Source organism: Scyliorhinus torazame, chromosome 9, assembly GCF_047496885.1.
Source record: "Scyliorhinus torazame isolate Kashiwa2021f chromosome 9, sScyTor2.1, whole genome shotgun sequence".
In the NCBI taxonomy this organism is placed as follows: domain Eukaryota; kingdom Metazoa; phylum Chordata; class Chondrichthyes; order Carcharhiniformes; family Scyliorhinidae; genus Scyliorhinus; species Scyliorhinus torazame.
Genome location: NC_092715.1, coordinates 62,405,745 through 62,423,681, shown reverse-complemented (window position 1 = coordinate 62,423,681; position 17,937 = coordinate 62,405,745). Strand labels below are relative to the sequence as shown.

Below are 17,937 nucleotides of genomic sequence, written 5' to 3'. Positions count from 1 at the left end.
CCCGCTCCTGGTAAAAGCCATATACTGTTGGGGAACTATTGTACTCTCCTTCCCACAGCGGGAAACGTCGAAAAAATGCTGTTGGGGGCCCTGAAAAGAGCCCAAAAGTCCGTTTTTTGCGGGAGCTGCCCAATGTGCGACTTAGCTCCGCATGGCCGCAAACGGAAGTCCTAAGTAGTCTTCATGATCAAAGGATATCCCAAACTACTTTTCAGCAAACGACTCTTGAAGTGTAGAAATTGCAGTGAAACTGAGTTCTGATTCTTTTTTAAATAGTCAACCATGAAACTGCTCAAAAGGCTTTCCCACTCAGCTTTTAAAACATTCTCTGTTGCTGGGAGCAGGAACTGACAGCAGAGTGTTGCCACCTGAGTTGGCCACTTGATGGAGACGAGTGTGTCCAAGAATGCAACTGATTTTGGAGAGTAGTCCATGGTGAGTCTGATGGTTGGATGGAACTTATTAATGTCATCGTGTAGTCGTTTCAGTGATTCTTCGCCGTGGGTCCAAAGGAAAAAAATGTAACCGATGTATCTGGTGTATAACGTCGGTTGAAGGTCCTGTGCAGTGAGTAGGTCTTGTTCAAACTTGTGCATGAAGATGTTGCCGTATTGGGGTGCGAATTTGGTCCCCATGGCTGTTCCGTGCGTCTGGATGAAGAACTTGTTGTCGAAGGTGAAGACGTTGTGATCCAGAATGAAGCACCATGTGGCTATCATCTGGGGGGATTCTGAGGAGAAAACCACAGACACCAACGCTGTTTCAGAGTGGAGTGAGTACTTCGTCACAGTCACCTTGTGTGCATAAAAGGGACTTTTTCGGTTAACGAGGCTAATTTAGCTTAAGATATACTTTGTAATCGATGTTAATCTTCAAATCTGTGTGTATTTTTTAAGCTAAGGGCGAGGCGAGGAAGCATAAAGGAGTATTGTATCATAATCCAACTTTTCATGTTTAATAAATGTTTTTTCTTGTTGTTAAAACTGTTTCTCCACGTTTTATAAAAATAAGTAAAAGTTCTAGTCTTTTGAGCCAGGGTTGCATTCTTAGATCTTCCTGTCCAGTTATAACATTAACTGGGAGTGGAACAAGATGATTATTGCCTGGCATTTGTGGTGCTAATGTTACTTGTCACTTATCAGCCCAAGCCTGAACCGGGTCTTGTGGGACAGACTGCTTCAGTATCTGAGGAGTTATGGATGGTGCTGAACGTTGTGCAATCAATCATCAGTGAGCATCCCCACTTCTGCCTTATGATAGAGGAAATGTCACAGCTGATGCAACTGAAGATGGTTAGGCCTGGGAGACTATCCTGAGAAATTCCTCCAGTGATGCCCTGGAGCCGAAATGACTGACATCCAACAACGACAACCATCTTCCTTTGTGCTGGTTGAGGGGAAAATGTCTTATTTACAGGACACAGTACAAGATACCTGTCTTCAGGAAACTCTGGGCCATGATACAAGTCTTAGAACTGTTTAAAAATTCAAGACGGTGGCACAGTGGTTGGCACAGTTGCTTCACAGCTCCAAGGTCCCAGGTTCGATTCCCGGCTTGGGTCGCTGTCTGTGCGGAGTCTGCACGTTCTCCCAGTGTCAGCGTGGGTTTCCTCCGGGTGCTCCGGTTTCCTCCCACAGTCCAAAGATGTACAGGTTCGGTGTATTGGCCATGATAAATTGCCCGTAGTGTCCAAAAAGGTTAGGTGGGGTTACTGGGTTATGGGGATAGGTTGGAGGTGTGGGCTTAAATGGGATACTCTTTCCAAGGGTTGGTGCAAACTCGATGGTCCGAATGGCCTCCTTCAGCACTGTAAATTCTGTGATTCTATGACTCTAAGTCATATAATGCTTTAGGCCAAACATGTCTTTACAAATATGGCCTGAAACGTTGAAGACCAATGTATGATGAGGAACAAAGTATTCTTCATTTTTTTGAAAATTGCATTTACATCAACTTGAGAATTCTCTTTTGACATAATTATGTGTCTCAACAGACTACTTGGGAAATAATGGAACCTTAATAAACTATCCAATATTCTTCAAAGTTCAGATCTACGAAGGAGATTACGGAAGAGGTTAATGCATTCAGATATGCGAAAGTCATTTTTAAATGCAATCCTATTGCTAAGTAAATGAAACTGAACAGATACGTGATTTTTGTAAGTTAAAAGAAACCAAAAGCCACTTTGGTTTAAATATAGACTCACAAATTGACACCTTCTTTTGGTAATGTACTCGGGTAACTTGAAGCGTGACAATGAAACAAACAAAAGTCAAACCAAACCAAGAATTAATTTCAGTCTGACAGATGAATGACATGCTCCTCATATAAAATACTAAACAACATTTCACTGATAGATCTCTCTATTACTTGAGGCAAAATTCAAAGAAATGAACATTTAAAACTTGATAAAGCAGCTTTTCAAATAAGATGGTTTATTCAGTCCTGGTAATAAAATGTAAAGCATGGTATAATTTATGTGTTACATTTTTTTTGCTTGCTTGCTGGTTTTGATGTACATCATTTTCGACTTGGGCATATAGAACCAAATCTCAAAGTTTGCAGATGACATGAAACTCGGAATGTAGAAAAATAAAGAAAAATTTAGGAATAAACTTCAAAAGAACACAAGACAGACTGGTGGAATAAGTAGACAAATGGTTCCCATCTTTTATGAACACTTAGATTAACTATTTCATAGAACTTACAGTGCAGAAGGAGGCCATTCGGCCCATCGAGTCTGCACCGGCTCTTTGAAAGAGCACCCTACCCAAGCCCACATCTCCACCCTATCCCCATAACCCAGTAACCCCACCCAACACTAAGGGCAATTTTGAACACGAAGGGCGATTTGTCATGGCCAATCCACCTAACCCGCACATCTTTGGACTGTGGGAGGAAACCGGAGCACCCGGAGGAAACCCACGCACACACGGGGAGAACGTACAGACTCCGCACAGACAGTGAACCAAGCTGGAATTCGAACCTGGGACCCTAGAGCTGTGAAGCAATTGTGCTAACCACCATGCTACCGTGCTGCCCTTAAAGCGTCATTCCCTGACCGGGAATCAAACTCAGGCAATGGCGGTGAAAGCGCCGAATCCTAACCACTAGACCACCAGGGAAACTATGTTGATTGGTGGCTTTTAATTTGCAGTCAGTGTGTCACAGAAGGAAGCTATACAACCTATCAAGCCCGTACAGGCTCCCGGTAGAGCAATCCAGTCTGTCCCATTCTCTTATCCCCGAGACTGCAAGTTTATTTCCCTCAAATGCCCATCCAATTTCCTTATGAAATCATTAATCATCTCCACTTCTAGGCAGAGAGTTCCAGCTCATTGCCATTTGAGTAAAAAACACTTCTGCCTCACATCCTCCTTCCCTTGCATCTCTTGCCCAAAAGCTTAAGTTTGGGTCTATTGGTTCTTGCATCATAAACTCATTGGAACAGCTTTTCTTTGTTTATCTTACGTAAACCTGTCATATTCTTGCACATTGGCAGCTGCCTTTTTTTGAGATGATGGCTTGCTGGTGGTCAACTGTGTATTAAACATTGTCTCGTGTTGCTCAGGAGCCCCATTTCAGCATGGCAGTCTCTGCCCCATTTGCTGTATAGGATGATAGTGGGCTCAGAAGGTGCAGGATTCACTGGCACTATTTTCTCTCGGTATGCGTCGACCCAATCTCCTTTGTCCCAAGCAGAACTCCAGCTACCCTAACCTAGCCTTGTAGCTAAAAACCCACCGCCCTGGAACTGTCTGATGAATCTCCTCTTGGACCTTCACATCTTTTCTCAAGTGTGGAGGCCAGAACTGGATGCAATATTCTTGTGGCCCAATCAGAACTACAGTATAACATTCCTACTTTTGTACTTAATATCTCAATCATGAATTTCAGGATCTCATATTTTTGTTGAAAGCCACTTTCATAGCACATGGACCACAAAGTCTCCCTGTCCCTGTATCGTTAAGTCTATATTGCTTCTCTTTATCCCTTGTCCCAAAATGCATCACCCCACACTTGTGTTAAATTTCACTGGCCACTTATCTTCCCATTCTGCGAGCATATCTATGTCCTTTTGCAGTCACTTTGAAAATCCACCGCCTGCCACACCACCAAGTTTTGTATCGTTGCCAAATTTAAAAATTTTACTTTGTACTCCAATATTCAAGACATTCAAATATATCAAAAAAGCAGTGGTCCTGGCACTGATCTACCATTCTCTACTCTGAGAAACAACACTTGCCATGATTTGTTGACTTCAATCCCTAAACCAATTTTTAAAAATCAAATTTGTACTGGCTCTCCTGAAATAACTCAAACCTCTTAAAGTGCCTGCTGATTTCTTTTGTCTAAAATCTTACCACCACCAATGTCAAACTGACTGACCTGTAGTGAATGCGACTATTCTGAAAACCTTTCGTGAACAAGGATGTCGCATTTGCCATTCTTCAATCCTCTGGTACCTGCCCCGTATCTAGTGAAGATTAGAATATTAAGGCAAAACTTCCGCTATTTCCACATTCACTTCACTCAGCAACCTGGGATGCAAGCCAGACGAGGCAACTTATTCTAGCATTGCCAGCCTTTATAGCATACCCTATGAATTTTCATCCCATCCATTACCTCCATAATTTCTACTTTAATCGATATTTTATGAGAATCCTTTTCCTTCGTAAACCCAATACAAATAACTCATTATGTATTCCAGTCTTGCTCTGAGCCATTAAACATCAACATCTTCTCTGACCCCATTAGGCCCCACCTCTTTCTATTGGTTTACTAGTTACAAGCTAGAAGATTTTTGGGAGTCTAATTTTCCTCTTTACTTCCCCTCTCAACTTATTGCATTTGGCCTTGTTTTTGTTTGAAGGATTCAGCTCACATGCATCACACACCCTATTTTCTTGATCATGAAAGTTCAATCAACCAATATTCTTCACTTTCCCAATGCCTTGTGGATAGATGCGAGACAATTAAAAAGAAAAGGGTTAAGCTGGTTTTGTTTGCAGCATATTACGAGTCGGCGCATGTCAGGAACTGAATGATGCAAGCTTTAATTTCTGTCACCTTCATAGGTCTCCGCATTACCCTGAAAACCTGAGTTTAGAAATGCTAAAATTATCACACTCCAATTCAGGTTCAAGAAGGGTACAGTAATGTGACATTTAAGCAATTAAATCTTTCACACAGCATATTAATTGTTGGCTTCAATTCAACACCAAAACAAAACTGAATGACATTTGTTGCCATTATCGGATGTGATCAGTTGATTCAGGCAGCTATGTTTGCTGTTGCATGTAACCCAAGTTATGCTATCATTTTATGGTGACATGAAAAAATAGTAAAACTGATTTAACGAATTTTGACGCAAGGAAGTCGGTCAGTAAGAGATGAATTCAGGACTCAGCAAATCGGCAAAGACATTTTATACTCAATGCACTTAGCATGCTGGTTTTCAAAATATCTTGGGTAATCCCAGTTCTATTTTTTTGACTTATCAGCTTCCTGGTTCTCTTATGGCATATATAAATTGCTGTGTCTTTTTGTTTATAAATATGGGCATCTATCATTGTGCAGCATTAAATCGCCAGCCTGACAGATCTCCATTTGAATTAAACTTTCCAAATTCTAAATGTTAATTTTGCTATAAATGCCTTTCAAACGGAAATGAAAAACCCTTTGAAAGGGTACAGCCTGCAATATCTAAATCTGTGCGTTTTACCTCACTGATATTTAAATTCAAAAGTTGGGATATGATCTGGCAGCTTACAGAGCCTGGTCAGTCCATGGACGGCTGGAACTCCCTGGTGTGCGGATGGAACCCTGTAGCACACCATGAGAGAGCAGATCACTCAGCGTAGGCCAGGGATGGAGCCCTGCATTCAATCTTGGGGACCGCACCTCGGGAAAGATTTGATTTTGGAGGGGGATTTGCTAGAATGATATCAGGACTCAAAGAGCTAACAAATTACAAACTTGGCTTGCATATCTTTATGTTTACAAGTTATGGGGAGATATCTAATCAAGATATTTAAATAATAAAGGGGATTCTATAGAATTGTTACAGAGAAACTATATCCTTATGTGAGCGAATTCAAAACCTGGGGCCACACGCTTAAAATTAGAGATAGGCTCTTTACAACTGAAATCAGGAAGCACCTTTTCCAGAGAAAGGGCCTTGAACATTAGAAACTCTCGGTCACAAGAACGTTGGGTAAATTGAAATTTTCAAAATGGAGATCAATGGATTGTTTTGTTCAGAATTTGGAATAATCATCTGTAAATAGAAAGAAACACTTGCATTTGTAAAGCACCATTCACAAGCTAAAGTTGTCGCAAAGTGTTTTACAGCTAATTAAATACCTTTTGAAAAACAGACAACTGTTGTGATGAAAAAATTGAGAACCAATAGATTCAAAAGCAACTTCTTTCTCACTGTTACCAGACGCCTGAATGTCCCTCTTATGGACTGAACTGATCTTTCTACGCATCTTCTCTACAGTTGTAGCACTATATTCCATATGCTGCACACAATGTCTATGTTTATGTATTTACATTTTGTATTTATAGTATGTTCTATGTATTCATGTATGGAACGATCTGCCCGAACCATACGCAGAACAATACTTCTCATTGTACTTTGGTACACGTGACAATAAATCTAAATCTAATCTAGGCAATGTGGCCAATTTTCACAAAGTAAGGCCCCACAAACATCAATACAATAATAACTGACATAAGCTGATCTACTAATGCTAGGTTTCCAGTAAAAACCCATCTGCTTTAAAAAATAGTGCCATGGGATCTTCTGTACCCACCTTAAGGGGGCAGGTAAGGACTCCATTTAATGTCTCTTTCAAAAGAAGGCACTGCCAAAAGTGCAGCACTTCCTCAGTACTATAGCGAGAATCAGCTTGGGTTTTGTGCTCACGTTTCTGGAAGAGATTTAAATTCACAACCCCCTGACTCGGAGGCGCAAATGGTTCCATGTGCTCGACTGACTGAGAATGGAGTTGAGGTACGAAACAGCAATGATTTAATGCCATGATGGAACAGACCCGAGGGGCTGAATGGCCTACTTCGGCGCCTATGATACATTCACTTTCTCATTCTCCCCGGCACAGATCGTTATTGTGCAAGCAACACACTTTACAGTGTGTTTATTTTACATTTTACAGATGGTTTTATAACAATTCCTTTCAATTAATGAATCACAAAAAGGAGTAGAATCGTAAATTTAACAAAAGCGAATCAAGCTAAAAGATTTCTTCAATTATTTTGCCCCAAAAAGTGCAACACCGTCTACTTGTGGGATATTAAATGCCTCGGGTTTGTATTTTTCCAATGCATTCGTCTAAAATGTCAGATATAACTATCTCCATGAGTTTGGATAATAAAAATTCTATTATAAAAGAAAAATTCATGACAATCCAGTCACGAGCTACCCAGATTCGTCTGTGACCGACCAAGTAACCGTCACAGAAAAGGCTTAATAACAGAAACAAATAATGAAGTTAAAACCATATCCGATCAAATATTCCTGAATCTGAGATTCATCCTCGTAATAGAGATGGAACCTAGATAAATGCATTTTTTGGCACAAAGCAGGAGATTGAGAATTTTTCTAGCTCAATGCATAATTCATGGCCTCTGCCTGCAAACTGTGTAAAATGAAAATTTCACACCACAGCACGAGCAATGGAGCTGCTGAGAAGGTAAATGAAATCGTATTTTACTGTGCAAATTTTATTTCTTACTCTGCCCACATTTATACACAATCATTGACAAACCAAATGCATTGACAGATCTCCCACTGATACCATTTTGTTCACACTTAAAAACAAATCGGGCAGAAAGATATAGACAATTTGTTTCTTTATATTTAAAATACGGATCAGTTTTTTTTCCCCCAACAGCTCAGTGTCGACATTAGATTCATCCAAGAAGCCAACTTGCTCCTATTTTTTTTTCTCTGAATAAGCAGGCAATTTTCATCACTACCATGGTTTGTTAAATTATGCATTTGATTGTTAGTCCCCAACAATTTTCTCTTTTTCTCTTCATTTGACGTACAGTACACCAGAGCAACATGTTTGAGTTTTAAAAATTCAACAAGATTTCTATATTATTTCAATAATAGACAGAACATTAACGGTCACTATACCCAGATCTACAACTTTGATTTTCCCGATGAATATTAGTATCTTATAAAAACAGTGGTATCATCATGTCTTATTATGCAATAAAAGAAACGAGTGACTGTCGTATTCAAATTTCACTCATTAGTTCTGAGATTTTCTGGGCCTTTTCTTGTTTTTTCCAAGACTTATTTTTGTTTCAAACAGATCTTTGATGAATTCCCTGACCGAATTGCTAACATTTCACTTGCAAAACGTCACAATTGTGGAAGTTAAAGAAACAGAACAACACCATTCAAAAATTAGAATCAATTACTTTACATTCTGATCTACAAGTTTAGCAGTAGTGCAAAGCTAGAACCACTTTGGACTAACATTTAACCCTGCTTGTGTAAATTGGATGTGAAGGCACAAACTGATTCTGAAGGATCCAGAGTGAGCCCCCGTCACCCAGCGAGGCTGCTTCAAATCGGTAGTGTATCAGGTTGGGTCCCGATCGCAGATTAAGTTTAGGATGTAACTGTAATGTCAGTATGAGGCAAAATTGCTCTTTATATGGAACCAACAACTGTCGTATAAATATAGCCATAGCTAAGACATAAGGCCATAAGACATAGGAGCAGAATTAGGCCATTTGGTCCATTGAGTCTGCTCCGCCATTCAATCATGGCTGATGTGTTTCACAAGCTCAATCTGTAATTAGCTTGATTTAAAAAAAGATACAACTAGCACACATTTTAAATAGCAAAATAAACTTTAAGCAGGTAAGGCATACATAATATATGAAATAGGAGCACAACCATTTAGCTTTTGAAGCCTGTTCCACCATTCAATAAGACCGTGGCTAATTTGATTGCGGCCTGAACTCCACCTGCCTGCCTGTCTTCACGTCCTTTCACTTGTGAATCAAAATTCTGTCCAACTCACCCTGAAATATAAGCATTACTCCAGCCCCCATTACTCAGTGGGCTGTTCACCTTTGGAATGCTCTACCCAGAGGGAAGAAATTCCTCCATCTCTCCATTTTGAATGAAAAACTTGTTTAAAACTGTGACCCCTACTATTAGATTTCCTTATAGAAGGATACGTCTTCTCAGAATCTTACACATTTCAATAGGATCACTTCACATTCTTCTAAACTCCAAAAAGCGCAGGCCCAATCTGCTCAACTTTTCCTCAGAAGTGTAAGGAACACAAAAATAGTCTTAAGGGATTTATACTTATATTGGTAAACATTAGAAATAAGGTATCGTTTTAAGTGCTTTTAATTTAGGAAGGGCAAAACCTTTGGTTCGATTCATGCTGGACAAAGGTGTTTGTATGTGTGGGGGTTGGTTAAGTTCCAACTGTGTTTCGATTGTGCTTAGAGAGGGCTACGGCATGAAGAATATATAAAAGGCCTAAGCATATAGGTGTTGCTTAGTAACTGGAGGCCCTTCTAAGGGAAAAAGCTTTTTAAGTTTTAGTTTTAGCTGAATATATTGCACTCAAAGACAGGACATTGGGGAATGAACCTTTCTCAACTCTGCCAGGAGAAGCTGAATAGGATGTGAGTTGCAAAGATGCAGGTTTCTTAGGAAGCAAGATTTGTAGCAGAAAGAATGTCTAAGATGACTGAAGCTAACAGAACAGAGAGCAAGGTATTGGTAGAGGGGCTGGTTTAGCACAGGGCTAAATAGCTGGCTTTTAAAGCAGACCAAGGCAGGCCAGCAGCACGTGTTTAATTCCCATACCAGCCTCCCCGAACAAGCGCCGGAATGTGGCGACTAGGGGCTTTTCACAGTAACTTCATTTGAAGCCTACTTGTGACAATAAGCGATTTTCATTTCATTTTCAAGGTATTGTTCAGAAGAATTCACGGAAAAGTAAACAAAATGTGTTCTGAATTGAAGAGACAATTGCAGTAACTAGATTTAAGGTTGGACAGCAGTCTTCAAAGGTAAATAAAATGATTAATGCCATTTTAATACTGTCTGGGAATCAAGAGTTAAAGCAATTGTGAACAGTTCGTACAGCAGTCAAGACAAAGAATTCCTTACATGGTTGGTGTAAAATCCTGGACTAGATTTGCAGTTTAAAAATGGAGCAGAAGCTTTGCTCAAAAGTATAATTTTGCCCTGGACTGGATTTCGGGATGTGGAGATGCCGGCATTGGACTTGGGTGGGCACAGTAAGAAGTCTTACAACACCAGGTTAAAGTCCAACAGGTTTGTTCGGAATCACTAGCTTTCGGAGCACAGCTCCTTCATCAGGACCTGATGAAGGAGCTGCACTCCAAAACCTAGAGATTCCAAACAAACCTGTTGGACTTTAACCTGGATTTCGGGATGCAAACCACTACTAGGAAGCATCATTTTCAACAAAGATTTTAAAGCGTGTTTTTTGGGGAGTGGAGATTGGAAACTCTCACATGGCAATCATCTGGGAGGATTCAGAAGAGAAAACCACAGACCTTCATTTGAGTGGAGCGTGCATTTGACCACAGCAACTTGTGTGTTTAAAGGATGTTGTATAACCAAGACCATTGTAGTTTAAGATCTGCTTCGTAGTCCGTGTTACTATTAAAATCGGAGTTTATTGTTAAGCTGGGGGAGGGCTGTTGTTGTTAAAACCAATTAGTGGTCCTGACTCTGTTGCTCCATCTTTTCAGCCAGGATTTCATTTGCGGATCTTCCCGTTCAGTTATAACATCAAGTGGGATTATAACACAAGATGACCCTTTACCCCGAGAATCAACTGAGTGAATCTTCTCTGAACTGCCTCCAAATGCAACAATTAAGGCGACCAAAACTATGCGCAGTACTGTAGGTGCGGCCTCACCATAACGCTGCATGGTTGAAGCAAGACTTTCCTACTTTTGTATTTGTTACAATCCCAGTTGATGTTATAACTGGACGGGAAATTCCCAGAATGGAACCCTGGCACTAAAGACTGGAACTTTTACTTTTTTATAAATATATATATACTTTTTCCAATTTGATTTGTCCAATCAATATGAAGATTATAATTGGCCACAATTATTAATGCATCTTTCTTACATGTCCCATTATTTCTTGGTTTATACAGGGCAAGTTGAATACCGTGCTCTAGTCACAATCACTACCATATCTCAAAAGTTCTCTGAACATAGAGAAAACATACGAAAATAAACATTCATTCTAAAACAAAAAGGATAAAAGGAAATTGGTGGCTGCAATACAATTTATAGGCTCAATCTAATGAAGTTGGCTTAATAACATTTAAATTAATAATAATAATAATTGAAGCCTTGTGAGGCAGTCCCTTGGTATCAAGGATGATTTTCTCTGGTTTGATGAGTTCTGAGGTGGCTGATAAGACGAATACAAAGAACAAAGAACAAAGAAATGTACAGCACAGGAACAGGCCCTTCGGCCCTCCAAGCCCGTGCCGACCATACTGCCCGATTAAACTACAATCTTCTACACTTCCTGGGTCCGTATCCTTCTATTCCCATCCTATTCATATATTTGTCAAGATGCCCCTTAAATGTCCCTATCGTCCCTGCTTCCACTACCTCCTCCGGTAGTGAGTTCCAGGCACCCACTACCCTCTGCGTAAAAAACTTGCCTCGTACATCTACTCTAAACTTTGCCCCTCTCACCTTAAACCTATGCCCCCTAGTAATTGACCCCTCTACCCTGGGGAAAAGCCTCTGACTATCCACTCTGTCTATGCCCCTCATAATTTTGTATACCTCTATCAGGTCGCCCCTCAACCTCCTTCGTTCCAGTGAGAACAAACCGAGTTTATTCAATCGCTCCTCATAGCTTATGCCCTCCATACCAGGCAACATTCTGGTAAATCTCTTCTGCACCCTCTCTAAAGCCTCCACATCCTTCTGGTAGTGTGGCGACCAGAATTGAACACTATACTTCAAGAGTGGTTCTATACAGCTGCAACATGACTTGCCAATTCTTATACTCAATGCCCCGGCCAATGAAGGCAAGCATGCCGTATGCCTTCTTGACTACCTTCTCCACCTGTGTTGCCCCTTTCAATGACCTGTGGACCTGTACTCCTAGATCTCTTTGACTTTCAATACTCTTGAGGGTTCTACCATTCACTGTATATTCCCTACCTGCATTAGCCCTTCCAAAATGCATTACCTCACATTTGTCCAGATTAAACTCCATCTGCCATCTCTCCGCCCAAGTCTCCAGACAATCTAAATCCTGCTGTATCCTCAGACAGTCCTCATCGCTATCCGCAATTCCACCAACCTTTGTGTCGTCTGCAAACTTACATGATCCGCAGACTCTACGTGTGGGACATGGGGTGCTTGAAGGGTGGGTAGATGGGATACAAGACCTAAATTTAAGTAGATATATTCTGAAAACCACAAATCATTTAATGTCTCAATCTAGTCACTTAGGAAGTCAATGCTGATAGATCGGAGTTTGTGCAATTACTACCCTAAATTCAAGCCCGTGCATATGCCAGACTACAGTATCTAAATAGGTGGGAAATATTTCTTTGCAAGTGACGATGAAACATTGTGATCCAACATTCTTTATTGATACAAATCAATTTCATTCAATTCAAACACATGAAAATAGATGTTGATTTGTGATGAACAACCACTTTTCTCCAACATTGCTAACAATCACTTACTTCCATTATGTTTAATTTTTAAAAAAAATCACTGACGACTTGAGTAATAAGTAGAACATATCAAAAGTTACCTTTTGTTTCACTGTGCTATCTGGTTCGGAGTCACTCTCAGATTCCGAACTGTCTTCAGATGAACTTTCCTCTGACTCGGAGGAAGATGCAGAATCCAGCTTTTTGGATTTGGTTTTGGCCTGGTTATTTTCTGAGTCACTATTTTCACTGAAGATAAAAGAATTGCATAGTTCAAAACGGCATCACCAGATAATTGTTCCCCCCTCCCCCACAACATAAAACATTCAAGAATAAAAATTATCTCTATTGTCAACTACAAAGGAAAGGTTTAGGCTTAATTCAAATGACTCATTTCTGGGTCAAAATTCTTGGAACATTTGTCGACGTGTGACAATTTTGAACTATAAAGTTACAATATTCCTCATATTCATATGATTTAAATACTACATAAGCACAAAATACATAATTCACTGCTTGAAACTTATATCGATTTTAATAATTCAACAATAAGTCAAACAGACAGAGATTTGATCATAGTGGGCTTAAAGATTAAGCGGTGGAAGGTTCAAAGAGAGTTAAAGATTATGGATTCCCTTGGTCTGCAAGGTGGCAACACTAGGGCCAGTTCAGGGTAACCAGAAGTAGCATTAAAGATTTATAATAATAAGAATCTTTATTATTGTCACAAGTAGGCTTACATTAACACTGCAATGAAGTTATTGTGAAAATCCCCTAGTCGCCACACTCTGGTGCCTGTTCGGGTACACCGAGGAATAATTAGAATGTCCAATTCACCTAACAAGCACGTCTTTCGGGACTTGTGGGAAGAAACCAGAGCACCTGGAGGAAACCCACAGAGACGGCGTGAACGTGCAGACTCTGCATCGACTGTGACCAAGCCAAGAACCGTGATTTGAAAAGATTCCTCACATAGAATTGTGAGAAGTTAGAAATCCCTCCGACAAATTGTTGTTGAAGGGGAATTGAATAAATCCTTTAAAAAAAAGGATATTGAAGGTTACAGAGAGCAATCAGAATTAAACCAGCATTTTGGCGAACAGTATGATCTTGAATATTAACTCATCTGCTCACTCCACAGTTGCTGACAACTATCTTCGTATTTCTGGTTTGCTTTCATTAGAAATGTCTGTTTTTTGGAGCTTTAAAATCTTTGTTCAGGATTAAGCCAATTGGTCCATGTGTACCCAAATATGACCCCAGTTTTGATGACCTGAATGTTTGTGCTGTAAAGTTCTATTGTTTATAAACAAGTCACTTTTGCGAAGTCTGCTTTGGAATTAACTGCCAAAAGAACACTACAGAATTTATGAAATAAATATAGGCTAGATTAGTCTCTCCAATGAAATCTATTATAATTCTTCCTCTAATGTTTCCTTACTTGTGTCTCTTCCCCACTCCTCAGTTCTGCCACCAATCACCCCCAAAAAACACCTCACCATCCTTTTTTATGCCAATTTAACTTACATGTGCAAACATGAATGCAGACCTGGAGCACCCTTGAAAAACCAGAGGCCACAAGTGAAGTGCTGTCTTATTGATCCTGTCGATCCACCTTGGACACCATTACGGCTAGTCGTTGTGGTAGTGTTAAAGCATTTGGTACATGCTTATGAGAAGTCTGAATCGATACATGGACAAGAAAAGCTTTGCCATTTATTGATGCACTGGAGGGGTGGAGACCACAGCATATGATTGTCTGACCAAATACCAGTGAGAAACTCTCCATTGCCAAATTCAGTCAGGTAGACCTGGAAACACTATTAGCTCTTCAACACCAGTAAAGTACAAATTTTTGATTCAGTAAGGTGGAAAATTGCTACATTTCCTCTGCCCTTTTGAGGATTAATGGCTGTTTACCTTACTACAGATAATTTCCAATGCTAATCTAATGAACAGAATTTATTGGTAACTAGCTTTTTAACTTTTGCAGAAATGAAAAGCCAGCATTAATTTAAACTACAGATTTCATTTGTTCCAAACAGGAAAAACAATATAAATCACTTTTAAAATCATTAAATCCTGACTTAAATTAATAAAGTTATAATTAGGGCATTATGCTGTATTTGTTATGAAGTGGCAGGGCGAGCTGCCTTAATTACTGTCTGTAATAAAAAGAGCAGAGTGCGTGCTATACCCCAATCAGTGCTGTCAGCTACAAAAAGCCAAGCTGCACACATCAACAGCATCAGCAACAACCTACGCATGAAAAGGCAACCATCTCTGCAATCACCGACAGGCAAGAGTGTAACCTGTCAAATAAGATTCTAGATTTTCAAATTAGTAATATGTACTTTTTATCATGTGAAACAATGACATAATAAATGCCATCAGCATAATAAGAGAAAAAGAAAACCCATGAAGATTAAATTATAGCATAAATTTCAGTTCTAATGGAAGCTAAATTGTCTACTTAAAGATGCTGTCTCCCAATCAGATGGGAAACTCCCATTCTTGTTGAAAGTACCCCGGCCTTGTTATTTTCATACATAAACCTCAGGCTGGTAACACATTTCAAATTTAATAGACCTTTTTTTTGACAACTTTCAGCTAAGCTGGAAGAATAATATATATTTTCTATATTTCAATGCTTTCTTCCACAAAGGTTATGGAAATTCTCGGTCAAATACAGCATAATTTGGATTCCCATTTGCCATTCAGTCATGCATCAATATAGACTACACTGGTCTGGGGAGTGTAATTCACACTCCGATTTCAACCAGTCCTACACCCTTGTATCTCAAAACACAACAGCTTTCAGACAAGTTACTGAGAATTTGATCACAAGCTGATGTGAAGATGGCCATAAGTTTTTCCAGTTTATAATGGGGTGTGTTTGCACTATAATTACAGTGAACAATTGGCCGCCCAATTCTATTCATCCCTGATGAAGTTGGCATCAGTAGGTGCAAAGGCTCTGGTGTAAAATGGTAAATGGGCAGATTAAATCACAATCAGCAGCAGCTGTACCCTCTCCAATGTTGACGAGAAGAATTGGGCCCATATTTCTGCAGTTTAGGTGTGAATTTACCTGGCTTGAATGCAGGCCATGTCCTCTAGCTCTAGACCAACTCTGGGGTGTTACACTTACCTTTCTTTGTCTTTTTTCTCTTTTTCAGATTCACTGTCACTTGACTCTTCACTTGAACTCGAACTACTGTCTTCATTCTTGCTGTCACTTTCACTACTAGATTCACTACCTGAGATTGAATGGTGAGAGGTTTAAGGCTATTTTGTTCCTGTCATTTCAAATTTCTGACTAAGTTCATCAACCAAACCATTGTATTAACCCAAGGTTAGCTAAAATAAACATTCTTTGAGTTCATTGTAGTCATAGTCCCAATGTATAAGAAACTACCCAAACATAACCACAAACAAAGATCAAAAGAAAGGAGGTCACCACCAGTAATAGTGTAATAAATGTTTTAATGATTTGAAAAAGCTTGTACCCGAACACCTTCATAATGATATGGATTAAAACTGTATTAATTTGTACTGGATTGGATGCTCAGTTGATGTTGTGGTGAGAAATAGGAGTGAGCTGGACACAAGGTTGCTCAGATGCAAAGATCAAAGCAAACTCAATGCCATAGCTGCTTAGTCAAAGACACGGAAATTGTTATTTGTTTATTATCTTCTTACAAGTTTATTGTGGGATATTTTACATTTTATTGGATCAGCACTTGCGCACCATTGCAAAGGCAGAGGTGGTGAGCGAGTTCCCATGGTCACATGAGGGCACTGGCTGATGGTGACAGATATGTACATTGTTTTGAATTTTAAACTCTGGAGACTTGCATGAAAGTAGCTCCAAAAGAATGACCTCACGCAGAGGTACGAAAATCCATATTCCATGAATGAGACATCAGACGTGCATCTAATGTTGAAAAACATTTATAATTCTATGTTTCCAATCTCTCTCAGTACACACTCACTTTTGCTAGATTCTTCCTTCTCCTCAGAATCAGAGTAAAACTTGCCCCCCAAATTGTCTTTCTTTCCTTTTAGTTTACCTACTGGCGTCACCTGTTCCTGAACCTGTAAACAAGCACAACGATAGTTCTGATTTTAAACAAAGAAAAATATCCCAAAATGGGGAGGCAAAGAAGATGAAGGGCGGAGGGGCAAGCAGGAGTCAGTGGAGGGTAGGAGGAAAAGGAAATGAAGATTAGTCAAGATTCCCTGCTGCTAGCCACTAACCAATAACTGTTGCTGGAGATACAAAGCAACATATTAGCTAGGACTCCTGCTTCTAATTGCCTTCCAGCAACTTTTAGAAATAAATATACGTGGCCATCAGAAGAGGTTCAGTTTCTTCCTTATTTTAATCGCCTGCTAACACTCACTGTCAAAACTCATCTTGCAATAATGGTCACTTCAGTGAAAAGGTATATGAGATGATTGGTACCTCAGCAAGAGTTAATGTGGTAGGAGAGTAAAAGTGGTCCAAAAATCAGCAGTTCAAAAATAGTGGCTTTAGAATTGACCATCAGCCAATCCTTCTAACCCTGGACAGTGTGTCATGGGAATTTTAATTTACAAAATTCAGAAGCACACCACATAATATGCAAGGACCTTGTTCCACTACAATTCCACATAGCAAAGAGAAGAGTGTATAAGTGAGAAGGTGACAACATGAATGATCAGCAAGTAAATGACTAAATAAAATGTTTAGGTTGAGTGATTTTTGCGTAAATTGCTTTTAGTAAATGGTAAAATAATAAACCAAAACTTACAAAAATGAAGTTTTATGGGCATAGGTACATAATAAAAACAGTTGAGGCATAAGGTCAGCCACGGTCATCCTGAATGGCAGAGCAGATTAGAGAGGCTGAATGGTGTATTCTGTTCCTACTTCTCATGTTATGGGTGTAATTCAGTCGTTTATTGGATGATCATCAAAACAAATTGGAGAAGTAGGCTGCAAGTGTTGGGCACACTGGATATGTGGAGCTTGTTCAAGGAACAGCTACTGCGTGTTCTCGATAAGTACGTACCGGTCAGGCAGGGAGGAAGGCGTCGAGCGAGGGAACCGTGGTTTACCAAAGAAGTGGAATCTCTTGTTAAGAGGAAGAAGGAGGCCTATGTGAAGATGAGGAGTGAAGTTTCAGTTGGGGCACTTGATAGTTACAAG

At 39.7% G+C, this 17,937-nt stretch overlaps 1 protein-coding gene across 1 annotated transcript in view; it reads right to left on the bottom strand.

The window, feature by feature from the left end:
- The window catches only part of ap3b1a (adaptor related protein complex 3 subunit beta 1a), a 411,535-nt gene that overhangs the window by 168,593 nt on the left and 225,005 nt on the right, over positions 1-17,937 (bottom strand). Inside the window, exons 18-20 of the mRNA XM_072516008.1 lie at positions 16,739-16,841; positions 15,895-16,003; positions 12,845-12,992 (exon numbers count right to left, since the gene is read on the bottom strand). Of these exons, the coding sequence (XP_072372109.1) occupies positions 12,845-12,992; positions 15,895-16,003; positions 16,739-16,841 (360 nt within the window). The remainder of the gene's footprint in view (positions 1-12,844; positions 12,993-15,894; positions 16,004-16,738; positions 16,842-17,937) is intronic.